This window comes from Spermophilus citellus (assembly GCF_964194105.1).
Source record: "Spermophilus citellus genome assembly, chromosome: 14".
NCBI lineage: Eukaryota > Metazoa > Chordata > Mammalia > Rodentia > Sciuridae > Spermophilus > Spermophilus citellus.
This window is the reverse complement of record NC_138194.1, coordinates 25,599,279-25,626,409: the sequence shown is the minus strand read 5'-3', so window position 1 is coordinate 25,626,409 and position 27,131 is coordinate 25,599,279. Positions and strand designations below refer to the sequence as shown.

General features: G+C 39.8%; 1 protein-coding gene across 1 annotated transcript in view; it reads left to right on the top strand.

The window, feature by feature from the left end:
* The first annotated feature begins 5,799 nt into the window (after positions 1-5,799).
* PXDNL (peroxidasin like) overlaps positions 5,800-27,131 on the top strand; it is a 489,071-nt gene continuing 467,739 nt past the window's right edge. The window contains exon 1 of the mRNA XM_081265922.1: positions 5,800-6,032. Coding sequence (XP_081122048.1) covers positions 5,869-6,032 — 164 coding nt within the window. The 5' untranslated portion in view covers positions 5,800-5,868. The remainder of the gene's footprint in view (positions 6,033-27,131) is intronic.

Sequence of the window (27,131 nt, the reverse complement as noted above, 5' to 3'; positions counted from 1 at the left end):
ACGTTTTTTTCATGGGTAGTTTCTTTTTAAAGACTGACTTATAGGAGTTCTATTTGTAGCCTTGGTATTATTCCATTGTCAGTTATGTGTGTTGGAAATATGGTTTATTCTGAGCCAAATATGAGTGACCATGGACTCAAGTTACCCCAAATGGCATGTACCACTGTGGAAGAGGTTATGTGATTTATGATAATCACAGAACCAAAGTAAAAAATCAGTGCATTTGGTGATCAAGTGTGGGAACATCAGGTAGGTGGGCTTATGGCAAGGGGGGATCTCTCTTCTGTAGGTTTCAGATGTTACACCGTCTTAGCTTTAGGCCTGCTGCAGGCTAGAGGTCTGCTACGCTTAGTGACACATTCTGAGAAGTTACATAATAGTCATCAGAAGGTTACATCTGATGCAGAAGTGAAGGTAAGTGGCTATCAAAGGGTCTGAGATAATAGTCTCTCAAGTTACAACATTACCTATGTCCACAGCGTTCTGCCTAGGCAGGGTCAAGTAGTCTGCAGGAGATTTTAATAGACATGCAGCTTTTTCAGAAAACTTCATTTTACAGTTCCCCCTGTTGGTGCCATTTTCAGTTTTAAGTTTCAAATTCATCTTTTTACACTTTCAATACAAAGATCGTGAAAATATTATATATTTTCTTGCAGAAGTTTTTATGATTTTTTTCCTTTCACATTTGAATCCACAATATACCTGGGATATTGATCTTTGTGGGGTCAGAAATATGGTCCAGTTTGATTATTATTTTTTTCACTTGTTTGATCAATTGTTTCATGACCAATTTTTAAAGACTTTTTCCTCTCCTGTGATCTACAGTGGTAACTTAATCACAAATTAAGTTTTCATGTATTTGTGCTCGTATCTAGCTTTCTTTTTTATTTTATTAGTTTATATATCCCTCTGCTAAACCACACAGTTTTATTTACTATAGATTTACCCTAATTCTTGATATACTAAGCTAAGTCTCTTCAACTTATGTTCCAGGCATTTCTCCGTTATTCTTGAACCAGTAGACTTTCATGTAATTTTATGAACAGCTTTTCAGATTAGACATAAACACAACATTTTTGGGATTATGCCCCTCTTGCCAATCTTATGATATGAATACATGAATATGGTACTTCTTTCCTTTGGGATCTTATTAAATGTTTTAATAGTTAACACAATTTGGCTCTAAGGTCTGTCATCTTTTGTTAGGTTTATTGCTATTCTTGTGTTCTGTTTATTAAAATGGTATTTTAGACTTTTTATTGATTTTTGTACAATATTTATATCCTTGTCTCTTGTGACTTTTCTAGGTTTTCTACACAGAGACTCATATCTTTAAATAAGTTTTAGACAGTTTTGTGGTGGTTTTTTTTTTTTTTTTGATTTTTTATTTTACCTGATGTGTTTGGGACTTTCAGGACATTGCTAAATAGATGTCTTGAACAAGAACAGCCTTATTTCTTGTTTTATTAACCTTATGGTAATTTTTTTTATATAAATGGCTTGATGTGTCTAAAAATGTACTGCAATTTTTCAGTGTCATTTTTTGTCGTGGTTTTGGTTTTTTTGGGGGTGCTGGTTATCAAACCCTCAACTTCATGCATGCCAAGCAAGCACTCCACTACTGAGCCACATACCCAGCCCACTGTCATGTTCTATTAATGTCAATTGAGTGCATTTTTAAATTGTGTTTTTCAAATCTAATATGACTTAAGTATATTTTTGTGCGTGTGCCTACTTGGATAGCAAAATGATAACTAGTATACTATTTTATTTTCAGCTTTTGTTGTTGCTTATGTTTTAGATGATGTTTCATATAAACAAGAGATAGCTGAGTTTCTTAAAAATTTATTTGTACAATCTTACTTGATGCTTTCTATTGACATTCACTTTAAATATTACTATCAAATGAATTGTTGAGCTATATGCCTACTATATTTTCTATATTCTTTGGATTATTATTCATTTTTTTCTATTTTTATTTTTGAAGTTATATACTTTCCCTCCTGCTATTAGTGATTACACAACATTTTAATGCATTCACTTAATTTATTAATCTTAAAAATCAGTTACTCTCCTATCACCTTAAGTAATAGAACACTAACTCTGAGGTCATCACCTCAAAATGATGTGCTGGCATATGTTTTACTTCTAAAATGTGAAGCTGTATAGCATACCATTGCTGCTGTTTATCTAACCAATGTTAGATTAGATATACTCCCATTTGCACCTGTTTTTGCTCATTATTCCTTCCCTCCTCTTAGACCATCCTAATTTCCTTTTCCCAAGGGTATGTCCTTTTAAGTTTCTGTTAGTAAAGGACTATGGTTGCAAACTCTTAGTTTTGTCTGACAGAAAAAAAGAATCATTTAAAAACTATGTCCATTGTTTATAATATTTTAGATTGACAGCATTTCCTCTAAAGGATTTGTGATTTCTCTATATTTTGTCTTCCATTGTAGTTATTAAGTCAACTGATGGTCTTTCCTTTTGGGGGTCATCTGTCATGTGTATCTGCTTTAAAGATGTCTTAACATTCTTGTCTTTGCATCATTAACCCTTTGTAGTTTCATATAATGTGCCTGCGTGTGAATATCTTTTCATTTTTCCCACCTGCTATTTACATGTCTTGTAGTTGTGTTGAGTTGTTCTCTTTTGTCAATATTCTGGAGATTCTTGGCTACCTTTTTTTTCCCCCTTACAAATACTATCTTGACATTTCCTCTCTGCGTTGAATTTTAGATCATTCAGATATATTCATGGATCATCAGTTCTCTTTTATGTATTTATGTATTTTTGGCATGAGGGATTGAACCCAGGGCCACTTTACCAGTAAGCCATATCCCTAACCCTTTTTTATTTTTTATTTTGAGAGAGAGTCTCACTAGGTTGCTTAGGGCCTCACCAAGTTGTCTGAATTTGTAATTCTTCTGCCTCAGCTTCCTGGATCCCTGGGATTATGATTGTGTATACAATACCTGGCACCAATTCTCTTTTAAGGTTGTTTGAAATTTGCTGGTAAACCCATTTAGTGAGTTTTACTATCTGCTTTGTTTTCTAGTTCTGCTTTTTTTTTTTTTTAAGATCAGCTGGGTTGTTTAATTTATTAATGTGTTCAGTTCTCTAAATGATACAAGTCAGGAATTGGTCTTCATTCCCCTGGTTTTAAAGATTAAATACCCAAGAAACGCATAGAAAGCAAGTTTCATTTAAAAAGAGACAAATGCAGGGATAGCAGACTTCTTTGGAGAGAAGAGGGCCCAGAGGTGGTTGCCCTCAGGAATGGGTGTGTCTTGCTCTTTTATAGACTCCCAAACCTCCCACCTTTTCTTCTCTGTGTACTTGTCTAAGGGCCAGAAGGAGCAGCTTGGGGTAATCCTTAGCAATTCCTTGTGCAGGGAAGAGGTTAGCTATTAGCAACCCATTCTCTTTTCTTTGAAAACTAGCCTTCCTCTTCTTAACCTCCATCATTCATTACCTACATTGACTGCCAGACCTTCAGCTGCTTGCCTCAGTCTGTTGAGAAATGTGATATTTCCTGTGCATCCTGGACAGAAGGCCTGCAGGCAGATTGCTTTTTGGCAAAGAAAGCATGTGGGGAATCAGTACAATAGGCTCATTTCATTGGATTATTCTCTTCACCTCATGTACCCACCATCCTCATCTATTTGTCTCCTTACATAAACATATGGAACTTAATTATTTTGTATTCCTTGTGTGATTTCATGTGTAAATTCTCATGATGTTTCCATGGTTAGCACTTACAACTTTTGTAGTTTGTGGGTTTTGACTGAGTTTGTGTTGTACAACTTTGACCATGGGACTCTTTACATCCTTAATTAGGTCTTCTGGACCACTCAGGTGGAGTGGGATGATCTAGACCTGCACTAGAAGGCTACTTTGGAGTTATGACAGCTCCAGGGAGATTTTACTTGCTGCCTCCCCACTGTCAAGCCTTGAAATAGGCAGTTTTCCTTGTTTTGTCAGGGTGAGTAGGTGGGTAGGCAAGGGCAAGGGTGGGAAGTGTTCCCAGTTTATTTTTAAGATACAGCTCTGGGGCTATACAGATTTTTCCAGGTGAGACTCCCTGCTTAGTAGAGGGGTTTCTATTCTAGTACCTCTCCTATTCCAGTCCCAAAGTTAATTTCACTTAGTTATGCAAATAACCTCAAACTGGACCAGCCTTCAGTGTTTACTTAGCCTTATGGACTTCCCACTTCACTTCATTTTTGGACTTTTGTAAACACCTTGCTAATTAAGTCATGGCACATAAATGCATTTTCAAAAACGTGTTAAATATTTTATCTAACACATTTAGTTGTCCTAAGGTACTATCTGAAGGGCCATGTAATGGTGTGATGCTTGTTCTTACCCTTCCAAAGCCCTGTACTCAAAGTCAGTAATCAGTGTTCTTTTCCCCCCAGTTCAATGTTAACATAGGCTTCTAAATTAGAAAGATTTTAATCTATCCTTCTGGACCTTATGAGTACAGATAATATTTATTATATTTTTGAGCTGAAATTGTAAGGCACTAACCTGCCCATCTTATTCACATTTTCCAAATCCAACACTGACAAGTAGTAATTGTACTCGTAGTAATTGTATGAGTACAGTTGAAAGGAATTTGCTTTTTAAAAAAATTTTTTTGATATACTTTGACAATAAAACACATTAAAAATGCCAAGCATACTTAAGGTTTATTTAAAAGTCATCCTGTTCACATAAATTAGTTTGGTTCTTTCAGTCTTTTTGTATTTTAAGCCCCCAAACATCACACATGTAGATGTGAGCATTTTGCCAAAAGAGGGCAGTATTCACCTACAGAAGAATGTACACAGCCTGAAGAGACTATTGTGGAAGGATGTATTTATTTTTTCCTCTTAAAACTGATAAGACTCCACAGAACTCTGCATTTACTATATTGGATTCCCAGTCTGATCACCTGGGTTTGACCATAAAAGTTTTAATTTGTATTTCTATTCTTAAAAAGAGATTTGTTGGAAAACTTTAATTCTTTAAAGATAAAATCAAATCAAGACTCCCCCCACTCCTTTTTAATATCTGCTTAACAGAATGCCCAGAGTATAAGTGTTTAACTATCAATCCTGTTCTTCCAGACATCCTCAAAGAGGGGCCCACTCACTTCCTGGATATGCATGACAATGACAAGCCATTCTCCAGCCAGCACCTGCACTACTTTACATAGTTACACGTTTGTCCACCAGTTGTCTGTCCTACTAGTATACGAGATCATGGTTTCAAACATACAATTTTAAACATTAAATATTGAAGAAAAAATCTGAAGTAGGCAGTTTGAATTTTACCTGAGTGAAATGTGTTGGGTTTAGGGGTAGAATATAGAAAAAGGAGGGAAACCATGTTCTTCAGGGCACCGTTTGCAGCAAGGTAGGAATTCGTGCACCTAGATCAACTCATTAGAACGGCCTGCCCTTTTAGGATTTGGTAATGTTATCAGATAAAAAGAAGGAAAACTGTTCTGCCTGGATTCAATAAATAATTAATCAACCTGAACTTCAAAAGGACAGCTAGGGGCTAAGAGGCTGGGGCTTACATAAAAAGTGCAGTGGAAGCAACTTTGGAAAAAGTTTTTATTTGCATCACGCTGCCTACAGAGCCTCTTGCACTCACGAGTCCCCCTTGTCCTTGGGAGTCTGATTTCTGCTTTAGAGCCGCCCCCTGCCTTCAGCGTCGTAATGTGATCTCTCTCCTTCTGGATTGGCCAGGGGGTGCCTCTTCCCTGGGAGCTGCTTTCAGGCACTGCTCCCAAGCCTGGTTTAGCCCAGCCCCGACTATCCCCACCACCACTGCTATTGCTGCCACAGCTGCTGCTGTCCAGCCGCGGATGGAGCAATGGAGCCCAGACTCCTCTGCTGGACCACTTGCTTCCTCCTGGCCAGCTGGTGTCTGCCAGTGCTGCCCTGCCCCAGCCGGTGCCTTTGCTTTAAGAGCACCATCCGCTGCATGCACTTGATGCTGGATCACATTCCTCAGGTACCACAGCAGACCACGGTCCTGTAAGTTCACACAGATCTCCCCAAGCCCTCTTCAGCCATGCTCTATTGCTTCTTGGCTGGACTGAGTGTAACTCCTTTTAATTTAGGATTTCTGATACTCTCCCTGCTCGCTTACTTGGAAGAGTTGTTTTTTTCCCCCCACTTAACAAATAACTTCCTAGTTCTGCTCTGTTAGACTTTAAATTGTGAGACATGACGAGTTGGCGTGGGTACAGTTCTCTTTCTCAACATCTTCAAGAACTTAACCACTGAGAATTCTCATCTTTCTTTTTCCTTCCTCTCCAAAGGGTTCTCTCAATCTCCCAAATCTTTGGGACTCTTAATTAGATGTCTGTCCCATTTGGAAAGAATGAACTTAACTTCAAGAATGTAGTTCCATTTGATTATGTGCTGCTCTCTGCTTCCTAGGAGTGTGATGTCCTCACTCCCAGCACTTAGTCACTATCTGCCCCAAACAGTTCTTCAAATGGTCCAGCATAGCTCTCAATACTTAGTAGACTTGGTGAGCAGCTACTTGACTAATTTAGCATTTAGGAGGCATTGTAGAATGGTAGAATAAACCAAAATTTAGGAGTCAAACAAATCTGAATTCAAATCCTATCTCATTGTTATTAATATTGGGATAAGAGCAGTATAATTGATACTTAAATATATTTATTAAAGAATTAGTAGAGCAAATCTCTTATTATAACTTTCAAGCTTTATGTTACAAGAAGGGGAGGGGATGCTGAAAGACCATGCAATTTCAAGGGCTTTACTTGGGCAAAGATGAAGTTTTTGTGATTGCATCATGTCTGTGGAAGATAGAACAGCTGTCAGAGTTTTCAAGTTTTCTCTTGGGCAGAGGGAAATAGCTCCTGGAATTTGGAGATATTAATGTCTAACATCATCACTGTAAATTTTTCTGCCCTAATCATGAAATAATTCTTGATAATGAAAAGTCCAAGTTGCATAGAAAATGACATGTATGATTCATAGATTTTTATTATTGCAAAACATTTTTTTCGTTAATCTTATATGCATACAAATATGAAGTAAGTCTTAACTGTAAAAATAGCAAGACATTCTCAAGCCTAGGGCCACTGCATATGGCTGTGTAGACAGCTCTAGAGGTGCCTTTAAACTCAGAACCATTCATTTGTCATTTTGTATCCACAGCTTTCTGGCAGATAGCAGTAAAGCCTTAGAGAAAGGGCAACTTGTCTAATCAACCAACATGACATTAAATAAAATGCTAACTAAGTAAGGTCCAATCTCTATCTAAAGTGTACTCCCTAGGTGTTTCAAAGAGCAGCACCCATTAGGTACTTCCAAAGGCGATTAACTGTAAAGACATCAGTTAGAGGAAACCTGCTACCATGTGAAAAAGAAAGCTTAGACTCTGAGCCAGTTATCCTCTGTCTATAGTCATTCCTACCAAGTGTGTGGCCTTGTGCAAGTTGTCCACATTTCTGTCTCAGCTTCTGAAACTGTGAAATGGGGATTCAGATTGTGTTCACCTGTTATTTTGTGATTTTGGGGTTGGGGTTGGGGGAGTACTGGAAATTGAATTCAGGTTTAAACTCAGAAGTACTTGACCACTGAGCCACATCCCCAGCCCTATTTTGTATTTTATTTAGAGTCAGGGTCTCACTGAGCTGCTTAGTGCCTTGCTTTTGCTGAGGCTGGCTTTGAACTCTCGATCCTCCTGCCTCAGCCTCCCCAGCGGCTGGGATTACAGGCATGAGCCACCTGGCACCTGTCAGTTATTTTGAAGATTAAATGAGTTAGTGCATTTTAAATACTTGGGAAATTGTCTAGCCCTGGTAAGCACTGTGAAGTTTTAGTTGTTATCATCATATCTACAATTAAAGACAGGAGTTATAAACTCAAAGACCTCCAAGAACCTGGCTGGTTAATTTGAGGGGTGTCGGGTGAATGAAAAACTACTGTGTGAGTAGAATGAGGGAGAACCATTGGCCTCAAGCTTGGAGTGCATGGAGACAGTTGGGAGCATGGAAGATAGTGATAAAGGCAGTCTGGTCGTATTTTTTCAAGAAAATATGGATGTCAAAAATAAAATTCTTGCCAGGTGTGGTGACAACTGTAATCCCAACTACTAAAGAGGCTGAGGTCAGAGGATTGCAATTTTGAATCCAGGCTAGGCAACTTAGTGAGAGCCTGTCTCAAAGGGATAGGGACGTAGCTCAGCGGTAAAACTGACCCTGGGGTTTAATCCCCAGTACAAAACAAAACAAAACAAAACAAAATAACTAAAACCAGAAGAAGAAGAAAGGAAAGAAGGGAGGGCGAAACTCCTAGCTTTTAAATATTAGTAGCAAATAAATTTTTAAAAAGTGAAAGGCAAAAATATCCAAGTTCATAAATGCTTTTAGCTGAAGGCCTTCAGTTTGTGACTGCTATTAAAGAAATGGTGCAAAAGCTGAGAAATGAACGTAAAGCCAATATAAATTGGTGTCCTGCTCCTTTGGGGCTAAAAATCTTTGATATACAATTATATTTTTATGTAAGCAATTTCATGAAGGACCACCACTGATCTCGTTAAGAAAAGATTTGTGAAAAAGCAAAGCCAGTCAACCTTTGAAAGCTAAGGTGAATGAATGCTGGCTGAATTTTTCCTAATAGAAGCATCAATAGTTTCTGTTAAACCACACTTAAATTTATATGTATTGTCACTCTAACATGAAAAAACAATGTAAATAACATATTTAGCACTGCGAATGGCCAAAGTGGTTAGTAAATACTAATTAGTAGTATTGCTAGAGTTTTCTTGATTTTCTTCATCTTTAAATGTTTTTACAGTTTTAACTTGAGTACAGAAAATATTTTCCTTATCCATAGACAAGAAAACTTAAATGTTTTTAAAGATTATGTTGATCAAGATTATAAGTTCAGAAAGATACAAAACTATCCCCTTAATTTTAATTTGATTCCATCTTATGTTAGTCAACTTTTCAACTCTGTGACAAAAATACCTGAAAAAAAAAACACAAGGAAGAAAGATTTATTTTGGCTCATGGTTTCAGAAGCTACAGTCCGTGGTCAGCTAACTCCATTGCCTTGGACCTGACGTGAGGCAGAGCATCATGGCGGAAGGGCAAGGTGGAGGAAAGTGTCATCTCATGGCAGCAGGCAGATGGTGGGGGAGTAGGGGGCTGGGCACAAGATATACCCTTCCAGGACACACTCCAGTGACTATGTCCTCCATTGAGACCTTACATTCTGTAGTTTCCACCACCTCTCAATAGTCTACCCGATTATGAACCCTTGAAGGTGTCACTCCATCAGTGAGGTCAAAGCCTTATCTAAGCACTTCTGCAAAGTCTCACCTGAGCGTTGCTGCACGGGGGACCAAACCTTTGCAGGGACATTTGAGATTCAAACTATAACACATCTATAAAGATGGCATTGTATATTCCAAACTAATATCCCTTACCATACAGGAGACAACCATTTAGAAAATCTCAATCTTCATACTATGAATTTCAGTATAGAAAAATATTTTAGAATCATCATTTGCAAACTACAAATTTCTAAAAATGAGCACAACATTTTAAGGGAGACTGTTCAGTAATCAGAAGCAGTATTGTTTGATTGGCTTTAGTTGATTCCACTTTATCCCGAGGCCACTAGGTTGTACTTTCCAAATCTTAATTACCAGTTAAGAAATGTGATGTTTTTCACTAACCAACCTATGGAATCAATTCCATATCCAATACCTAATGCCCAATAGGGACTGGTTAAAATGTGGTACACATAATCAATGGAACATTATTAAACCATAAAAAGAAAATAAAGTCTTGTCATTTCAGGAAATGTGGTTGGAACTAGGGGATGTTATGCTGAGTTAAATAAGGCACAAAAAGATAAATGTCGAACCTACAAAACTGTTCACTTATATGTCAAACCTACAAAAACTGATCTCATAGCAGTAGAGATATACCTGGAAGGGTATACCTCTCATAGTAGAGAGCAGAATAGTGGTCACTAGAGGCTAGGAAAAGTAGTGGGCACAGAGGAGAGGGAGGTTGGATCAGTATACCAAAATACAGTGCCATAGGATGAAGAAGTCTTAATGTTATACTTCACAACAATTCACTATGTATTTTACAAAGAACTAGAGAAGAAAAGTTTATAGGTTTTTAACATAACAAGTGATAAATGAATGTTTAAGGAGAGGGAAATGCTAATTACCTAATCTGATCATTACACAATGTACATATATTGAATGATTTCAGTGTACCGTGTAAATATGTACTATTAAAACTCCTTTAAAAAATAAAGACATGAGATGTTCTTAGGATTCCCAGGAGTGGGAAGATGCAGAGGCAGATGTGTTCTGTCACTACAAATGGAACATATTTTGAAAACCATCTTGATCACATTAGAAAAATGTATAAGCTTAGGGCTGTTTTTTTTTTTTCTTTTTTTTTTTTTTTAAGAGAGAGAGAGTTTTTAATATTTATTTATTTATTTTTTTAGTTCTTGACGGACACAACATCTTTGTTTGTATGTGGTGCTGAGCATCGAACCCGGGCCGCACGCATGCCAGGCGAGCGGTTACAGCTTGAGGCACATCCCCAGCCCCTTAGGGCTGTTTTAATGACTGAGGATTTGAGGATTCCCCCCCCCCATTCTTAAAAACAATTATGGGGTACAGTGGTCGTGTGTTTGCCTAGCATGTGCAGGGCCCTGGGTTCAGTGCCCAGCACTGCCAAACAACAACAACAACAAAAAAAAAAACAAAGCAAAACAAAAAGCAAAACTATGTTGAACATAGAATCCTAATCATTGAAGTGAAGGCATTTTCTTTATGTAGAAAGCATGCCTTGCCCTCAAATAATACAAAACTCAGGGAAAGGTGGGGTTGGGGAGTGGAAAATGACTTAAACTCAGATATGAAAGAATGGATTTGGCTGATAGAATTTTCATCTTGTTCAAGAAGGATTTATTCAGTTCTTTTAGCTAGACTTTTGTTTTTTTTTTTCATCTAACTCTCTGAGGTTACTTTGACCTTTGAAACAAAAATTTTCATAACTTTTTATAACTGATGTCACTTACTGGCTTTGAGTGATCCCTCCACAGTAGTGAACAGGGATGAATTTTCTGGACCTGCCCCCAATCTGGTGTTATTGAAATGAAGGCTGACAGGACCCAGATGAGCTCTGTCCAAACTGAAATGTCCACAGTGGTACCTTTGGTACCGGTTAGGGAGAGAAATGGAACTAAAAGTTGGGTCTCTTTCACTATGAAGCTTTCTCTTTAGTAAGTCGGGATAGATTAACAACTGCAGCAAACAACCCCACCCTCCGGGCGACCACCTGTAACCCCACTGCCCTTAGGCCTCAGGCCTGTGCAGTACTGGGAGGTGGGCTGGGGGAGGCCCCAAGGAAGCTGGATAAGGGTTGATGGAGCCCAAGCAGGAGAGCCGTGAGGGGAAGGCAGGCAGGTCGAGCGGTGGAGGCCCGGCCTAGTGGTACTGCTGGCTGGAGCGTAACTCATCCTGGAAATCTGGATATCATCCTGATGGAAACAAATGTACAGAATTTTACACTTGGGAGGTTGCTGATGCCAGGCTCCATGTTAGTGGTCCTGGGATTTCCTATGACCTTACATGGTATGAGCTGATGAAATTATTGGAATATGACAGAGTTTCCTACACTAAACTTCATTTCCGTCCTCATTTTAGTCTATAAGTGAGGTGAGTGAAGCATTATGGGAATAACAGCTTTGACTGTAATAGGAGGCAGCAAAACTGGTCCCTGTTCTAGTTGAGTAACTACTACACATGTGGAAAGGCAAAGAGACTGGTGTGAGAAGAACCTCTTCTGTTTTGCATTTATGGAGTAGCATCTCCTTTGTCAAGTAGATTGGTAATGCTGAGAGCAAAATTAAGTGACAAAGAGGAGGAATAAAATTGTAGAGAGAATTTGTTCAATTTCCCCCCCCGGGGGGGGGGGCATCCTGTGTAGGAGGTAGGGGCTCAGAGGTATGCTCAGTTGGGAGACACTTGAAGAGATGCAGTCATCAGGGAGAGGGGTGTATGTTAATTAAGTCAAAGGGAAGAAGTCAGATTTCCTGGGGGAGGGGAGTTAGAATGAGAAAAGGCTGTTCTCTCTGATATGCAGATGCTAGCACACAATAAGGAGGTGGGGGGTGTCAACATACTTTATATATAACCAGAGATTTGAAAAATTGTGCATGTAATAAGAATTGTAATGCATTACGCTGTCATTTATTTTCTTAAAAAATCAATTAAAAAAGGAATAGTACTTTGGATTAGACAAAGGGGAATGAAGGGAAGGGAGAGAGAATGGGAATAGGAAAGACAGTAGAGTGAATGGAACACAACTTTCCTAGGCTCACATATGAATACACCACCAGTGAAACTCCACATCATGCACAACCACAAGAATGGAGTCTTAATTAGGATAAATCATACTTCATGTGTATATAATATGTCAAAATACATTCTACTGTCATAGGCTGGAACTCTGGCAAGCTCTGCAGGAAAGGAAAAAAAGAAGAAAGGAAACAAAAAAAAGCACAAAAAAGCCCAGACTGATAGTCCGGCTGTGAAGGCCCTGCACTGCACAACTCCCAATCGTGTAGTCATGCCACGTGGTGAGCCTGGAGAAGAAAGAAGGAGAAAACAGAGAACACAGAAACCGAAAAGTAGGAGGAGTACTAGGAAAGAGAATTCTTTGTATTTCAAAAGACAGGAGAGGTGATCAAATCTGGCAGAAGTTGGTGTAGCAGAGTACAAATTTTGCCTCTAAGACATTGGAACAGAAGGAGAGGGTCAAAGGGGTTTTGTTTATTTTATTTATTTTTTTTAATGGAGAGAGGTGGTTCTTCCTTATAGGAAAAGGAATGAAAATAGTGTAGGAAGAGGGAGGATGTGAGGGAAGAGAGATGAGTAGGGTTTTTTATTGGACTTCTCAGTTCAAAAGGGAGCTGCTAGTAAGGCATGAGTATATTACACAAGTTAACTGGAAGCCCAGAGTCTCCCTGGGTCAGGCAGGCTGCAGACCTCCTGACTCAGTGGACAGATGGGAGACCTCCTGCCAGCAGGGAGCCAAGACATCTGGAGGCTATCGTGGCTGCAGCAGATGGCCTTCCCCAGGCCAAGAGGAGCCCGATGCAAGGCAGAGAGAAACCAGCAATATGGAGAACAGCAGATGTTCAACTACTTGATGTTTTTGTGATTTTTTTTCCTTCTGTAACAATGATATCTTTCACAAATAATTTTAACCAAGTGTTGTTTTACTTAATGAAATGTTAAATTAGTTGCTGATGGTGATTCAGGTTTGAATGATCTAAATGTTTATTAAAAAAAAATGAATAGGTACCAGTAGGACTAAACCATCCTGGTGAGTTCCTTACTTAGTGCAAAAATGTTCCTTTCTGCTCTGAAGTCCAGGGCCTGCTTCTCAGGACATAGGGGAGAGATGTGTCACACAATCCTCTGGCTATTGCATAAAGGTGACCAGGTCTGACCAAAGTTGAAATCACAGGACACTTTCCACATTCAAAAGGAAAGCATTTATTTATTTGAGGTGGGTCCTGCTGTGTTACCCAGGTGGACCTTGAACTCCAGACTCAAGCAATCCTCCTGCCTCACCCTCCCAAGTAGCTGGGACTATGTACAGGTGTGTGCCTCTGTGTCTGACTAACAAAAACTTTAAATGCGCCTTTCTTTCAGGCAATAGATGAACCATAAGAAATGACAAAGGTTTTACTGTCAAACTCTAGACTCTGCCATGAAAAGCTCATATATTTAAAACAAAAGTTTTATATTTAGGGGCTGGGGATGTGGCTCAGGCGGTAGCGTGCTCGCCTGGCATGCGTGCGGCCCGGGTTCGATCCTCAGCACCACATACCAACAAAGATGTTGTGTCTGCTGAGAACTAAAAAATAAATATTAAAAATTCTCTCTCTCTCTCTCTCTCCTCTCTCACTCTCTCTAAAAAAAAAAAAAAAGTTTTATATTTAAAGCCTACCTTGTTTTCCTGTTCCTGGTTGGTTTGGATAACTTTGTCCATGCTCCCATGCTTCATCTAAGTAGAAAAACAAAAACAAAAAATGAAATAACCCAAATTACAAAATATGTGATTTTTTGGATTTTGTTTGGATTAAAAAAAACACTTAAATATGGTTTCAGTGAAAAATACTATAAAAAAATTCTCAAGTCTGCTAACTTCATTTTTTTCTTAAACTAACAGAACCCAAAGTCCTCATTTAACCTCAAGTGCTGCAGAATGCTAGTGGTTAGATACATAATAGACATCTGTAATATTGTGTGCAAATGAGTTCCAAGAGGAAGGATGTCTAATTCCTTCCTTCCTTCTTCCATCTCTCCCTCCCTCCCTACCTCCTTCTCTCCTTTCCTCCCATCCTTTCATCCTTCCCTTCCTTCCTTCCTCAATGCTAAGGATTAGATGCAGGGTTTCTGTTATGCTAGGCAAGTGTTGTCCCTCTGAGCTAAACCCCTAGCCCTAGGATACAGATCCTAAGATTCATCTACTCATCGTCAGAAGTGTGAGCCCCATGCTTAGTGAGATGAGGCAGTGGCCTACATGCATTGCAAAAAAACCGTAGAGGTCGCCCAAAGATAGACTTCCCAAAGTTTACTAGTTCCTGGCATTTGCCATGAACTGCCTTTGAGTTTTATCAGATAAGACTCCTATGAAAAAAAACCATTTCCTCTTGCAGGAATATGATCTTCTTGCCAATTAAATAGGATGACTTCATCACCTTATTAAATGAGTACCTACCAGAGTCTTGCCCCTGATACAATTAGAACATAAGTGGATTATGTTTTGCTTTTGGTGCTGGGTATTGAACCCAGGAACATTTTATCACTGATCTACATCCCCAGTCCTTTTTAAAATTTAATTTGGGACAGGGTCTTGCTAAGTTGTGCAGGCTGGATATAAACTTGTGATGCTCCTGCCTCAGCCTCCCAAGGAGCTGAGATTATAGGCGTGGAGACTATAGGCACGCATCCCCCCTCCCCAGCCCAGTATGGATTATGTCTTATTAAGTCACAGTAGTAAATCTGGGGACACAGTGCTGCTCTTCCTGCCTGAGATGAATCCACACCCAACTTCCTGAGCTCAGTCCCTCCTGCTTGTGCTACAGAGGTCAGCTCTGAGTCCACCTCAAAGAAGATTCCTCCATCTTCTTTGGCTCATTCCCAGTCTTCATGAAATGCCCTCTGGTTTTACCTGAATCATTGAACATGCCATGTGGAATAAGTATTATTAACCTGTCTTCCTGCCATACCGAGTCTCCGCTGGACTGTGAAGATAGACAGCATCTTTTATCTGTACCCTTAGGGCTTGTCCCCAGAAGATGTTAACTACAGAAATGAACCCTTTGGCACAGTGAGGGGTGCTGAAGGTGTCACACCTTGGACAGTTTTATGTAGAATTCCACTCTGGAGCTGCAGGCCACTGTGTCTAGCAGTGGGGACTCTCGGGACAGAAACAATGTTGATTGTGACTCTGACCTAGTGCTTCACCACCTATGTGGAGGATCACTCTCCTGGAAAGGGCGTGTGGTGTGGCTGAGGAAAATAGTTCCCCAAACAAAAGTCCCTGGGGAGAATGAGGCAAGGGAGGAAACAGAATTAGAGGCCAAAAATTCTGACAGACGGACATAAAATTTTTTCGTGGTGATGTATGTGGATGCTTAACCCTGAAATGCTGTGAGGGGCTGGGTGTGGGTAGGAGTCATTGTTTCTCTGCTTGGTGCCTTGGTTTCAACCTGGGGTAGACAGACTGTGAAGTGGTTTGACCTGGATCAAGACACCTTCTCTCCTAGAACTGTTTCCTTTCTGGCTTACCCTGCCCTGTTACAGAGACAGATTTTTGCCACGGACTTTATTTTGGCCATCTCTAAAGTTGAGCACAGTTGGAAAGCAGTTGCAATGTGGAGAATTTACTTTTAAAATATTCCAAGTTGGCTAAATACAGACACCAAATGGGGATTATAATACAGTCCCTAGGGGGAATCCTGGACGTTCTCATAGTACTGTCCCAAGGAAATGGTACCATTAATCATTATCCTTTTAAACTTACCAATATTAGTTCTAGTAATATTTGTTTTATTTACTCATGCCTTACATTTTCTCATTAAAGACATCAAGTGTCTGGGCTGGATGGTAGCTCTGTGGAAGAGAGCATGTGTGAGGCACTGGGTTCGATTCTTGGCACCACATATACATAAATAAAATTAAGGTCCATCAACAACTAAAAAATATTTTAAAAAAAAGGTATCAAGTGTCTGCTGTTTTCAGTTAAGGGCAAAGGTAAAAATCAATGTTTCCCATCTACTTTTTAAAAAATATTATTTTCTCTTTTTGTACTTGTTTTATTTTTGATCATATTTTTCTCTGAATCATTGTCTATCTGAATCCTAGCCCATATACATTATTATATTAAGAATGGAACTTATGGGGCTGGGGATGTGGCTCAAGCGGTTAGTGTGCTTGCCTGGCATGCGTGCGGCCCGGGTTTGATCCTCAGCACCACATACAAACAAAGATGTTGTGTCCGCCGAAAACTAAAAAATAAATATTAAAATTCTCTCTCTCTCTCTCTCTCTCTCTCTCTCTCTCTCTCAAAAGAATGGAACTTATACGAAGAAATCTTCAAGACTGAGATGTACCTCAGGGGTAGAGTGCTTGCTTAGCATGTATGAGGCCCTGGGATTGATCCCCAGCACCATAGAGGAAGGAAGGAGGGAAGGAAGGAAGGAAGGAAGGAAGACAATATAGGTCATTATTAGGCACTGATGGATTTTACATATGCTATTGAATGCCCATTTGCCATCATCTAGTAAAACAGGAAAAACTTGGTACAATATTATGCAAAACTTCTTGTGTACCTTTTTGGACTTTTTTCCTCTGATGGATTTGAAAAAAACAAGATCTGGCCGGGGTAGTAGAGAGTCACCTGACTGAAGTTATCATGGGTACACTTGGTTTCCCCAGTCCCTGGCTGCTCCCTCAGTTTAAGAAGGGCTTTTTGTTTTATAACCTTCAAGTTCTGAGCAGTTGCAGTTGTTCTGTATACGGCACAATCCTGAAGGATCCCGTGTCGTGTCTGTGAGGTTTGGATGGCACCTCCCACAGTCCTGGCCAATTTGGACCACACAGTTGTGAATATGATTCTAATCACGCTTAGAATAAATTCCAACAAAGGCATATGACTGTTCTGGCCCCAGAGCCACCACTATATTTTAGCAAGCTGCTTGGTGTAGTGGAAAGAGGAAATTCTTCCAAGTTCTTACTGACCATAAAACAGTTCCTAGTTCTCTTAGCCACGAACATCATAGTTCTGAACAAAGTTTCATACCAGTGGAAACCATAGCTTGTACATTGTGCATGTTTTTCAATGTCTATCTTGCATTTATCAGAACTCTGAGATGAAGGGAGATTCAGGAAAATTCTCCCTTCATTTTTCCATTGGGAGGTATGTTTGGGAAAGAAGGAGAAATCTCTTAAGATTTAGAAATTAGATAAATAAATCTTAATCTAATTTGATCTTAATCTTTGTTTTTGTGTACACACAGCTGTAGGAGTGTGGAGTTTTAGTTTTTTAAAATAAAAGAGAATCCTTAGAGAAGAACAGTGTAGCAGTCTAGAAAGGATCAGGAAACTCTGGAGATCTAGAAGGAACCCAGAACCAGAGACAGGGCGCAAACTGGGAAAGGAAACCACTTTTGAGCGCCAATCTCTTGGGAACAGGAGAGGAGTGAAACCAGCTTTAATATTGGGAGAGAGAGCGGATTGCAGACAAATAGAGCAATTCCCCAGAGAGTCCCTGAAGAAACTGGTTTCCTGCTGGGCGGGGGGGGGGGGGGGGGGGAGGGGGTCTGTTTAACATCTGAGCACACAGACCTCAATCTGAGATTTGAGACAAGTATATACAAACCTATTTTAAAAGGTTAGGTCCTTCTGCTCTGTAATCCAGTGCTCTGTTTCAAAGCATATGTACTTGCTCCTTGACAGCTTTAATCAGCATTTATATTTACTTACTTAATCTTTCCCCCTGACATTATAAACTCTGCAAAGTAAGGGATCATTCTCTCTTAGTTAACACTCTATCCTCAGGTCATCGGAGAATCGGGAACATAGGAGGTACTCAATAAGCATTTTCCAGGTAAAGGAACTTTCAACATTTCCATTAATACTGCCGCAATGGAGGTACATGCCTGTCATCTTAGCTACTGGGGAAGGTGAAGCAGGAGGATCATGGGTTTGAGGTCAACCTGGACAACATAGTGACACTGCATCTAAAAAAAAAAAAAAAATGACAACAGCAAGCCTGTCCTGGGTGCCTGTCAGTTGACTAAATGTAGAAAGACATCTGCATATAGATCCGCAGCAGTTTTTACAAGCTCCTGGAAAGCACATATTATCTTTAACATTTTACAGATTCAGCTTTGCATCTGCCGTCTGCTCCTCTGCTGGGAAAGAGCAGGGTCTTTCCTTCCAACAGCAGAGCCAGGAGGTAAGATGGTTTTTGTGTTTATTTGTTTTTTTAAAAATATGTATATTTTAGTTGCAGATGGACACAATGCCTTTATCTTATTTATTTATTTTTATGTGGCGCTGAGGATTAAACCCAGGGCCTCGCATGTGCTAGGCAAGCACTCTACCGCTGAGCCACAACCCCAGCCCCATTATTTTGTTTTTGTTCTGGAGATTGAACCCAGGGGCCCAACAGTGAGCTACAATCCCCAACCCTTTTTAAGATTTTTTAAAATTTTGAGGCAGGGACTGGCTAAGATGCCCAGGCTGGCCTCCTATTGGCAATCTTCCTGCCCCAGCCTCCCGAGTCACTGGGATGGCAGTCGACATTTGCCACAGGAGAGCTGGGCTTTGGGGTAGGGGAATTGGCTTGTTTGGTTGGAGTGGTCCTGAGGTCCACCAAGGAGTATGAATGGCAAGAAGGAGCAGTGTTTCCAAAGTCGGGGCTGAGCTGGATCCCGAGGCAGAAACAAGTAAGACTGGTGCTTTTAAGACAGGCAGAAGCAGATGAGGAGAGAGGGGAGGCAGGAACCTCCCTTCCAACAGGCAGGAGGGGGTGCTATATGGACTTAGCAGATGCAGCACTACCTTAGTGATTAATGACCTTGAGATCCTGCCCCCAGGGGCTGAGAGCCAGGTGAGAGGTGGTATGATGTAAGGGATACCCCTGAGGTTCAAGGTCTTCAAGATGGTGGTGGTACAGAGCAGAGCCCATCTGGTGCTCTCCAGGGACCACACCCAGGCTCTAATTCTCCTGGGAGCCCCCAGAAAGGTGCTGTCCCACCCAGTTCCTGGCACCTGCCACGGCCACCTGTCCACCCAATCTCACCTGCTTCCCTGCAGTAGCTTCCCAGTGGGCCCTTATTTCCCCTGGCCCCTGAAAACCCATCTTCCACACAGCAGCAGGAGGAAAGCTTTCTTCCAGGTGCTGCTCCCACCCCACCCAAGGCTGGGTCCACTTGGAATTCATCACCCACCACCACCCACCATCCTTCTTCCCTTTCCTCCCTCAGTCCCTGGTCTGCAAGCCCTTGTCCTTCCAGTAAGCCCCAAGCAGTGGCATCTAGGACGGTGTCTAACAGAGTAGACCCTTAACCATTTTTTGATGAGTGGATAAAGAAACAGAGAATCGGGTGAAAATGGGAGTTCAAAACACAATTTGAGTCAAATGTATGAAAGATGATATATCATGAGCTATGTAATGCTTTAAATAATCAATAAAAAAAAAAAAAGAAACAGAGAATCCTGGAATTCATTTGCCTCATAGAAAAAAATAATAGTGTTCCTCAATTTCTCTGGGAATGTGAGGAGAGCAAATAAGGAAAGGGTGCTTAGGAGCCATATTTGGAAAAGAAAGCCTGGCTTGCTTGCTTGCTTACTTATTTGTTTATTGCATTGCAAAGCCTTACACGTGTGAGGCAAATACTCTTCTGCTGAGCTGCATCCCTAGCCTTCTTCTTTATCTTGAAACATGGTAGAACTCTCCACTAAAGTAATAGTACATGAGATAGGAATGCAAAGGAAAATGTTATAATTAATTCAATGGTTCCTTGAATCTTCATAGTTTGGGATCTAAGGCAAGCTTTACCCTCAATCGTTTAGTGGTAGACAAAATACCACATTTATAGCTGGAACCAGGGGTGCACAAATCCCAGTGACTCAGGAGGCTGAGGCAAGAGGATTGCAAGTTGAGACCAGCCTGGGCAATTTAGTGAGAGTCTGTCTCAAAATAAAAATATAAAAGGACTGGGAATGTAGCTCAGTGATAAAGCACCCCTGGGTTTGATCCCCAGTACTGGTGGTGGTGGTGAGGATGATATATATATATATATATATATATATATATATATATATTTTTTTTTTTTTTAAAGAGAGAGAGAGAGAATTTTTTAATATCAATTTTTTAGTTTACGGTGGACACAACATCTTTATTTTTTTTTATTTGTATGTGGTGCTGAGGATCGAACCCAGTGCCCTGCGCATGCCAGGCAAGTGTGCTACCGCTTGAGCCACATCCCCAGCCCAAGGATGGCATATTTGATCTTTTGTGTGTGTGTGTGTGTGTGTGTGTGTGTGTGTGCCAGGTATTGAACCCAGAGGCACTTTACTTCTGAGCCACATTCCCAGCCCCTTTTAAAATTTTTAATTTTGAGACAGGGTCTGGCTAACTTGCTGAGGCTGGCTTTGAGCTGGTGATCCTCCTGCCTCAGCTTCCAGAGCTGCTGGGGTTAAAGGCATGTGCCACCACGCCCAGCCACACTTGCTATTTGAGTGCAGGTGTGGTTGATAATGAATCTTCTTTGTTTTACTCTTGCCTCTATAAAGTATAAGCGTCTACACTTGATATTTCCTTTTCTTTTTGGTGTGTGTGTTTTGGGGTGGAGCAGGGGGGAGGGGTTACTGGGGATGGAACCCAGAGGCACTTAACCACTGAGCCACATCCCCAGCTCTTTTTATTTTTTATTTGGAGAAGGGTCTCACTAAGTTGCTTAGGTCCTCAATAAGTTGCTGAGACTTTGAACTTGGGATCCTCCTGCCTCAGCCTTCCAAATCACTGGGATTATAAGAATCTGCTATTGTGCCCGGCATATTTCTTTTTGATTTTTCTTCAAAACAGAGTGTGCATACAAAAAAATATCTATTAATGAAAATTGGCATGAAAGAAAATTTAACTTGTGAGCTGCTCCTATGCCTGTGTCTAATTAAACCATTGTTTTCTTTTTCTCATACAGTATACTGCTTTTTCCTTTTAAAATTTATTACATTTAATTATCCTAGAAAAATCTCATAGCTTTTAATACATCAGATAAAACATTCGAAAAAGTAAGCATCTACCTTGGATTGTTCATTTAAATCTTGTTGCATTTTAGATTGATGTTATAAACTTCCCAGAACTGAAAAAATAGTGAAAAAAATTTTACTACATGTTTTGCAAATAACATTTATTATTGTTCAGGCAATAATAATGTTCTGGAATAACTCAGTCTTATGTATGAGAATTAGCCCCAAGGTGCACTTAGACTGGGTAAAGAGAGGCAGACAGATCCAGGATTGCACAGAGTACAATTTATCGGGGGACTTACTGTCATAAGCAAGGTCCCAGGTGGTAGCAAAACCAGTTGGATCCTCATAATTTGGCTTAGAAAGAGATGTGTATTTGTGTGTTAGGATAAAAGTGACTTTATCCTATCTGGAATGTACTTGGTTTAACTTAAGTTGATATTGAAGAGTCAGTTACATCCCTGGAACCAGGGTTTGGTTGTAAAGCTTCACATACTCTCTAGTGGCTTTGTTTATTTATAGTTTCCTGGGAAAATATGCAGGGAAATCTATGATCATTCTGGGAAAATCATGGTGGTAATAATTCAAGATGGCTGCAGACACTCAAGTGGAATCTATACAAATATTAATGGGTGTAATCATTTATTTTTTAAAAATGCCTTCATCCAAAAATAAGTAAGCCCAAGGTCCTTTTAGTTTCCAAATATTTGTTCTTCCTTCTAAACTCTGAACTCCTTTGTGTGCGCTTTCTTCTAAAACATACTTCTTGGGTGGATTTATCTCTCTCTCTCTCTCTTTTTTTTTAGTTGTTGATAGACCTTTATTTTAATTATTTATATACGATGCTGAGAATCCAATTCAGTGCCTCACACATACCAGGCAACTGTGCTACCTCTGAGCCACAGTCCCAGTCCCAGATTTATCTTGTAAAGATAAGTCTTTTGCCATGTGGTCTTGGATGTGTTTTGTGGAAAATCAAGCCCATGTAGGATTGGAGAGAGTGCAAAATAGAAGAAGACAATGATCATTGTTTTTTTTTTTTTTGTCTTTTTTTTGGTGATGTGGTGTTTAAAATTGTGCATATTTGATATCATGGTGGGTCACAAGTCAGATTGTGTAACTTGTTTTCTTCTGTCCCTCACAAGATATATGATGTTGGGTAAGTCTTTCAAGACCTGTCTCTGGGTTTTCCTTTTCTCTTAATCAATAAAATGAAGGCTATACCTGCTGACTGTCCACTGTTGCTCATCCTGAAAACTTACATATCCCATTTCACCTTTGCTCATCATTTGTGCCTGTTAAATTCAACATTATCCTTGCTGGAAAAGACAGAAACTGAATTTTAGCTCTCTGGCAGAGTGTTCTGAATAAATATTGATGAATGAATGAATGAATGAATAAGTAAATAAATATTTTCTAGAAATATCAACGTATATATCAATCAAGGATAGATCTTCAATTTTGAGTGAACAAAAACATCACCATATGAATGACACAAAAACACAGCAGAGACAAATACCGAGTACAGTGTAGAGGAAAAACCGTGGGCTGAGACTCATTGCCCTGTGATGACTGAGTCCCAGGAATTTGTCCTATTGAACAGGGGAGGTAAGAAGGTGTTAAGTGTGGCCACCCTACAAGGATGGTTAGAAAGCACCATGTCCAAAGAAAGAGCACGTAGAAAGACAAGGGAAGAGGAAGTGCATTAGTGGGGTGTGTTCTCCAGGGGGAAGCAGGAACGGGGCATGGAGACCTTCAGCCTTATAAGCCAGAGCCTGGGACTCCCTTTTCCAGAAAAGCTCCCAGGCCCATGAAATGTGGGACTGTGAGGAGCAACAGCCAGGAGGGACCAATGCTGGGAAGAGATAGCTGGATCCACTCACTCCCTGTCCACAGGACTTTGACACTGTAGATGAGAGGAGGCAGCCCATGATACCAGACTCCTTGCTTTGAAGACCTCTGAGGTCAATTTTGTAGAACAGTAGATACTTGTTATATTCCAGAGGATTTGAGGTTCAAATGCATCTTTATCTGTGACATCTGTACTTCTGCTTTCTTCATTTCACATCCAAGGTAGAATAATCATCGTTTCCTTCATTCCAAAGGCTGTTCCTCAAATAGTGGAATGGTGGGACGGTGGCCTCTGGCCACCACCTCCTCAGCAAGGAACTTTCTTTCACCTTTGCTTCTATTCTCAGCCCCATATTCTGGGCGAGAATAATTTCATCCTTCACTCCAGAGGAGTGAGATTTCCTGATTCTCAAAATTACTAATGTTTCCCAAAATTATTACTGACTTTACATATATTTATTATTAATAGCTATTGTATTAATGAAATAATGAACTAACAATAACAATATCCCATTTATTCCTTGAATTATCCTTTTTTTTTTTTTTGTATTAGGGATCAAACCCAGGGATTCCCTACCACTGAACCACATCCCCAGCCCTATTTTGTACTTTATTTATAGACTGGGTCTCACCAAGTTGCTTAGTGCCTCACTATTGCTGAGGCTGGCTTTGAACTCACGATCCTCCTGTCTCAGCCTCCCAAGCCACTGGGATTACAGGTATGTGCCACCACACCTGGCCCCAGCCCTTTTTAGTTTTAATTTTGAGACAGGGTTTTGCTAAGTTGCTTAGGGCCTTGCCAAAAAGCTGAAGCTGGTCTCAGACTTTCTATCCTTCTGCCTTGACCTCCACAAATTGCTGGGATTACAGGCAGGCAGCACCATGCCTGTCTGAGTCATGCCTTGAGCATGAATGTTCTCAGTATTATCTTCTGAACCATGCTAGTTACGTCATTCAAGTCCTTTGGCTGCTCCAAACAACCAGCATATGTTGTTTGTAAGAAAACCAAAACAAGGAATTCTGAAGTCAGAGTGAGAACAAGCTTTAGAGAACGTTCAGTGGATCAAGTTCATGCTAGAAATAGCTTGTCCCATTTAAAATATTTAATTCTATGAATGGTCTTGATGAGGAGCTCAAGATTTTCACTGGAGACTATTTACCTGAGAGAAATGTATGGCCACTGATGTTTAAAAGGCATCTCAGTTCTTCATGTAATTTTTGACCATAGAAACATGGCATTCTGAAACATTAGGTTATTTCAGTAAGAAAATATATATGTGAAGTCATTTTAATTTAACAGTAATATAATTTTTCCTATTATAAAATGGGTTAAATGAGTCATTCTGTTTTTCAGTTGTTTCAGTAAAATTTTGTATTGTTTTTTTCCTACACAGATTATTCTGTGTTCTGAAATTTACAGAGCAGCATGGTAAAGGGGAACAATGAGGGATGACAACTTCTAGCTGCAGGGAGAAAGTTCTGGGCCTCCTCCTGTATGTACCTCTGATGAACGAGTGCGCAGTTTATTGTGTGTTCAGGCATTCCTTTATCTTTTATTACTAGATGCAAATTGCATTTGTTTCCATGTAATATTGATGCGATTAGAAGCGACACTTGTATAAAAAGAGATGAAAGGAGCTCAGAGTCACTGGAAGTGGAGTGCATCAGCCAGGCTATCTGACTGTCATATCTTCTACTTCATGTTTATGAACTGCTGAAAGGCCCTCAGGTTATTTAGCTACTCACAAGGGTTCTCACATTGCCTGGATAACAAATGTGAACAAAATGTGAGAAATCCACCAATGAGACTCTAGTCTGAGTGTATTATGCTGGTTGGGTTAAGGATTCACGAAAAGCATTTTAAAAAGCATAATTTGTTAAGGAGAAATGATTAGATTTTTGACTGTTATCACATCCACTTGGGTTTCTTGGTAGTTTTACATGGGCTTTTCACAGATTAGCAGATATGAAAGCGATGTCGCATGGCTATGCTTTCACAGGAGTTGACAAAGGAAGTAAAATTATTTGTAAATATGCCATTTCTTTGTTTTTGTTTTGCATTACTGGAGATTGAACCCAGGGGGATTCTACCACTGAGCTATATCTTCTGTTCTATTTTGAGACAGGCTCTTGATAAATTGTCCTTGAACTTGTGATCCTCCTCTCTTAGCCTCCACAGTAGCTGGAATTGCAGGTGTATGTCACTGTACCCAGTAAAATAGGTTCTTTCTTGCTTGAAAAAAGAACTTTTTAAAGTTTTTTTAAAATTATTGTTTCATAAGACTTTGTAGTTGCTACACTAACAGTATGTTAAGAAGTGGTTTCTGAGCAGTTGTATTATGTCATTTCCTACTCTATTAACAAATGGCTACTAATATACATTTGTCTTCCAAATTGATTTTTTTTGAAAGAGAGAAAATATTTAATTGAAGTCTATGTGGCGACCAGAAGAGATGGACCATCACTGCTTTGGGATTTCAAAAATCAAACCACTAGCTGGGTGCGATGCTGCACACCTATAATCCCAGTGGCTCTGGAGGCTGAGACAGGAAGATCATGAGTTCAAAGCCAGCCTCAGCAAAATCGAGGCACTAAGCAACTCAGTGAGACCCTGTCTCTAAATAAAATACAAAATAGGGCTGGGGATGTGGTTCAGTGGTCTAGTGCCCCTGAATTCAATCCCCACTACCCCCCCCCCCCACCAAAAAAACCAAAAACAAAAACCATCAATCCTCCTAATCTATTTTAGGAACATAATTTTAGCACTATTGACATAAAATGTATCAATTTCATTTGGCCAATTCCTTTCCAATGAGAATGCTTCTAAACCTTACTGAAACAAATCATTTTATACTGATACTATAACAGGAGCTTGGGTATCTGGCTAATTAAGCCACTTTAGTTCAGAATTCTTATACCCTGTGGAATTTCTCCCTGCTACATAGAGATTCCCAAAATTCCAATGTGTATTAAATTTCAGTAATGGTTTTCCATTAATTTATCCTCTATCCTATACCAAAATAGTAGGATATTAATTCTATATACTTTATTTTTAGTAATACATGAGTAGGAAAAAAAACCAAAGTTGTAAAGAAATGATGTGAACATTCTAGAAGGATAAACGAAGGCACATAGCCAAGATAAGTTATTTAATTTCTGTTCTCTGTTTCTTCCCTGAGGACAACTATTCCGAGCCACTTCACTTTCTATTAGTAAAGGCATTAAGTGTTATTGGACTCAGCAACCTAAAGAGATTTTCTGCAATGTCCAGTAGTTACTGGCATTTCAGGCTGTGCATACATCAAGGTGAACATAATAAAGCACTTTACTTCATGCTGTTAGACGTGTGCACAGCTACTTGATGCCAGGTTCTGAGGACCAATTGAAATGGCTTAAGAACTCATCTTTTGGCAAAAGAAATTGGAATCAACCTAGTTGGTCTACAACTATACTATGCTAATTTAAAAACTATCCATATATGTAATATGCCTATATCTATCTATCTATCTATCTATCTATCTATCTATCTATCTATCTATATTTTAACCCTAGAAGAAGATATATCAATTGTTATGGTTTGGATCTTACAAGTCCCCTGAAAGCCCAGGTGTTGAAAGCTTGGTGGTCAGCTTGAGGCACTATTGGGAGGCATGGAAACTTTAAGAGGAGGGGCCTAGTGGGAGGACTTTAGGTCACTGGGGGTGTACCCTTAAAGAGAATAGTGGGACCTCCAGATTCTTCCTCTCTCCTCCTCCTCATTCTCCTCCCCCCTCCTCCTCCTGATCATCATTCTTCTCCTTCTTCTCCTTCTCCTTCTCCTTCTCCTTCTCCTTCTCCTTCTCCTTCTCCTTCTCCTTCTCCTTCTCCTTCTCCTTCTTCTTCTTCTTCTTCTTCTTCTTCTTCTTCTTCTTCTTCTTTTCCTCCTC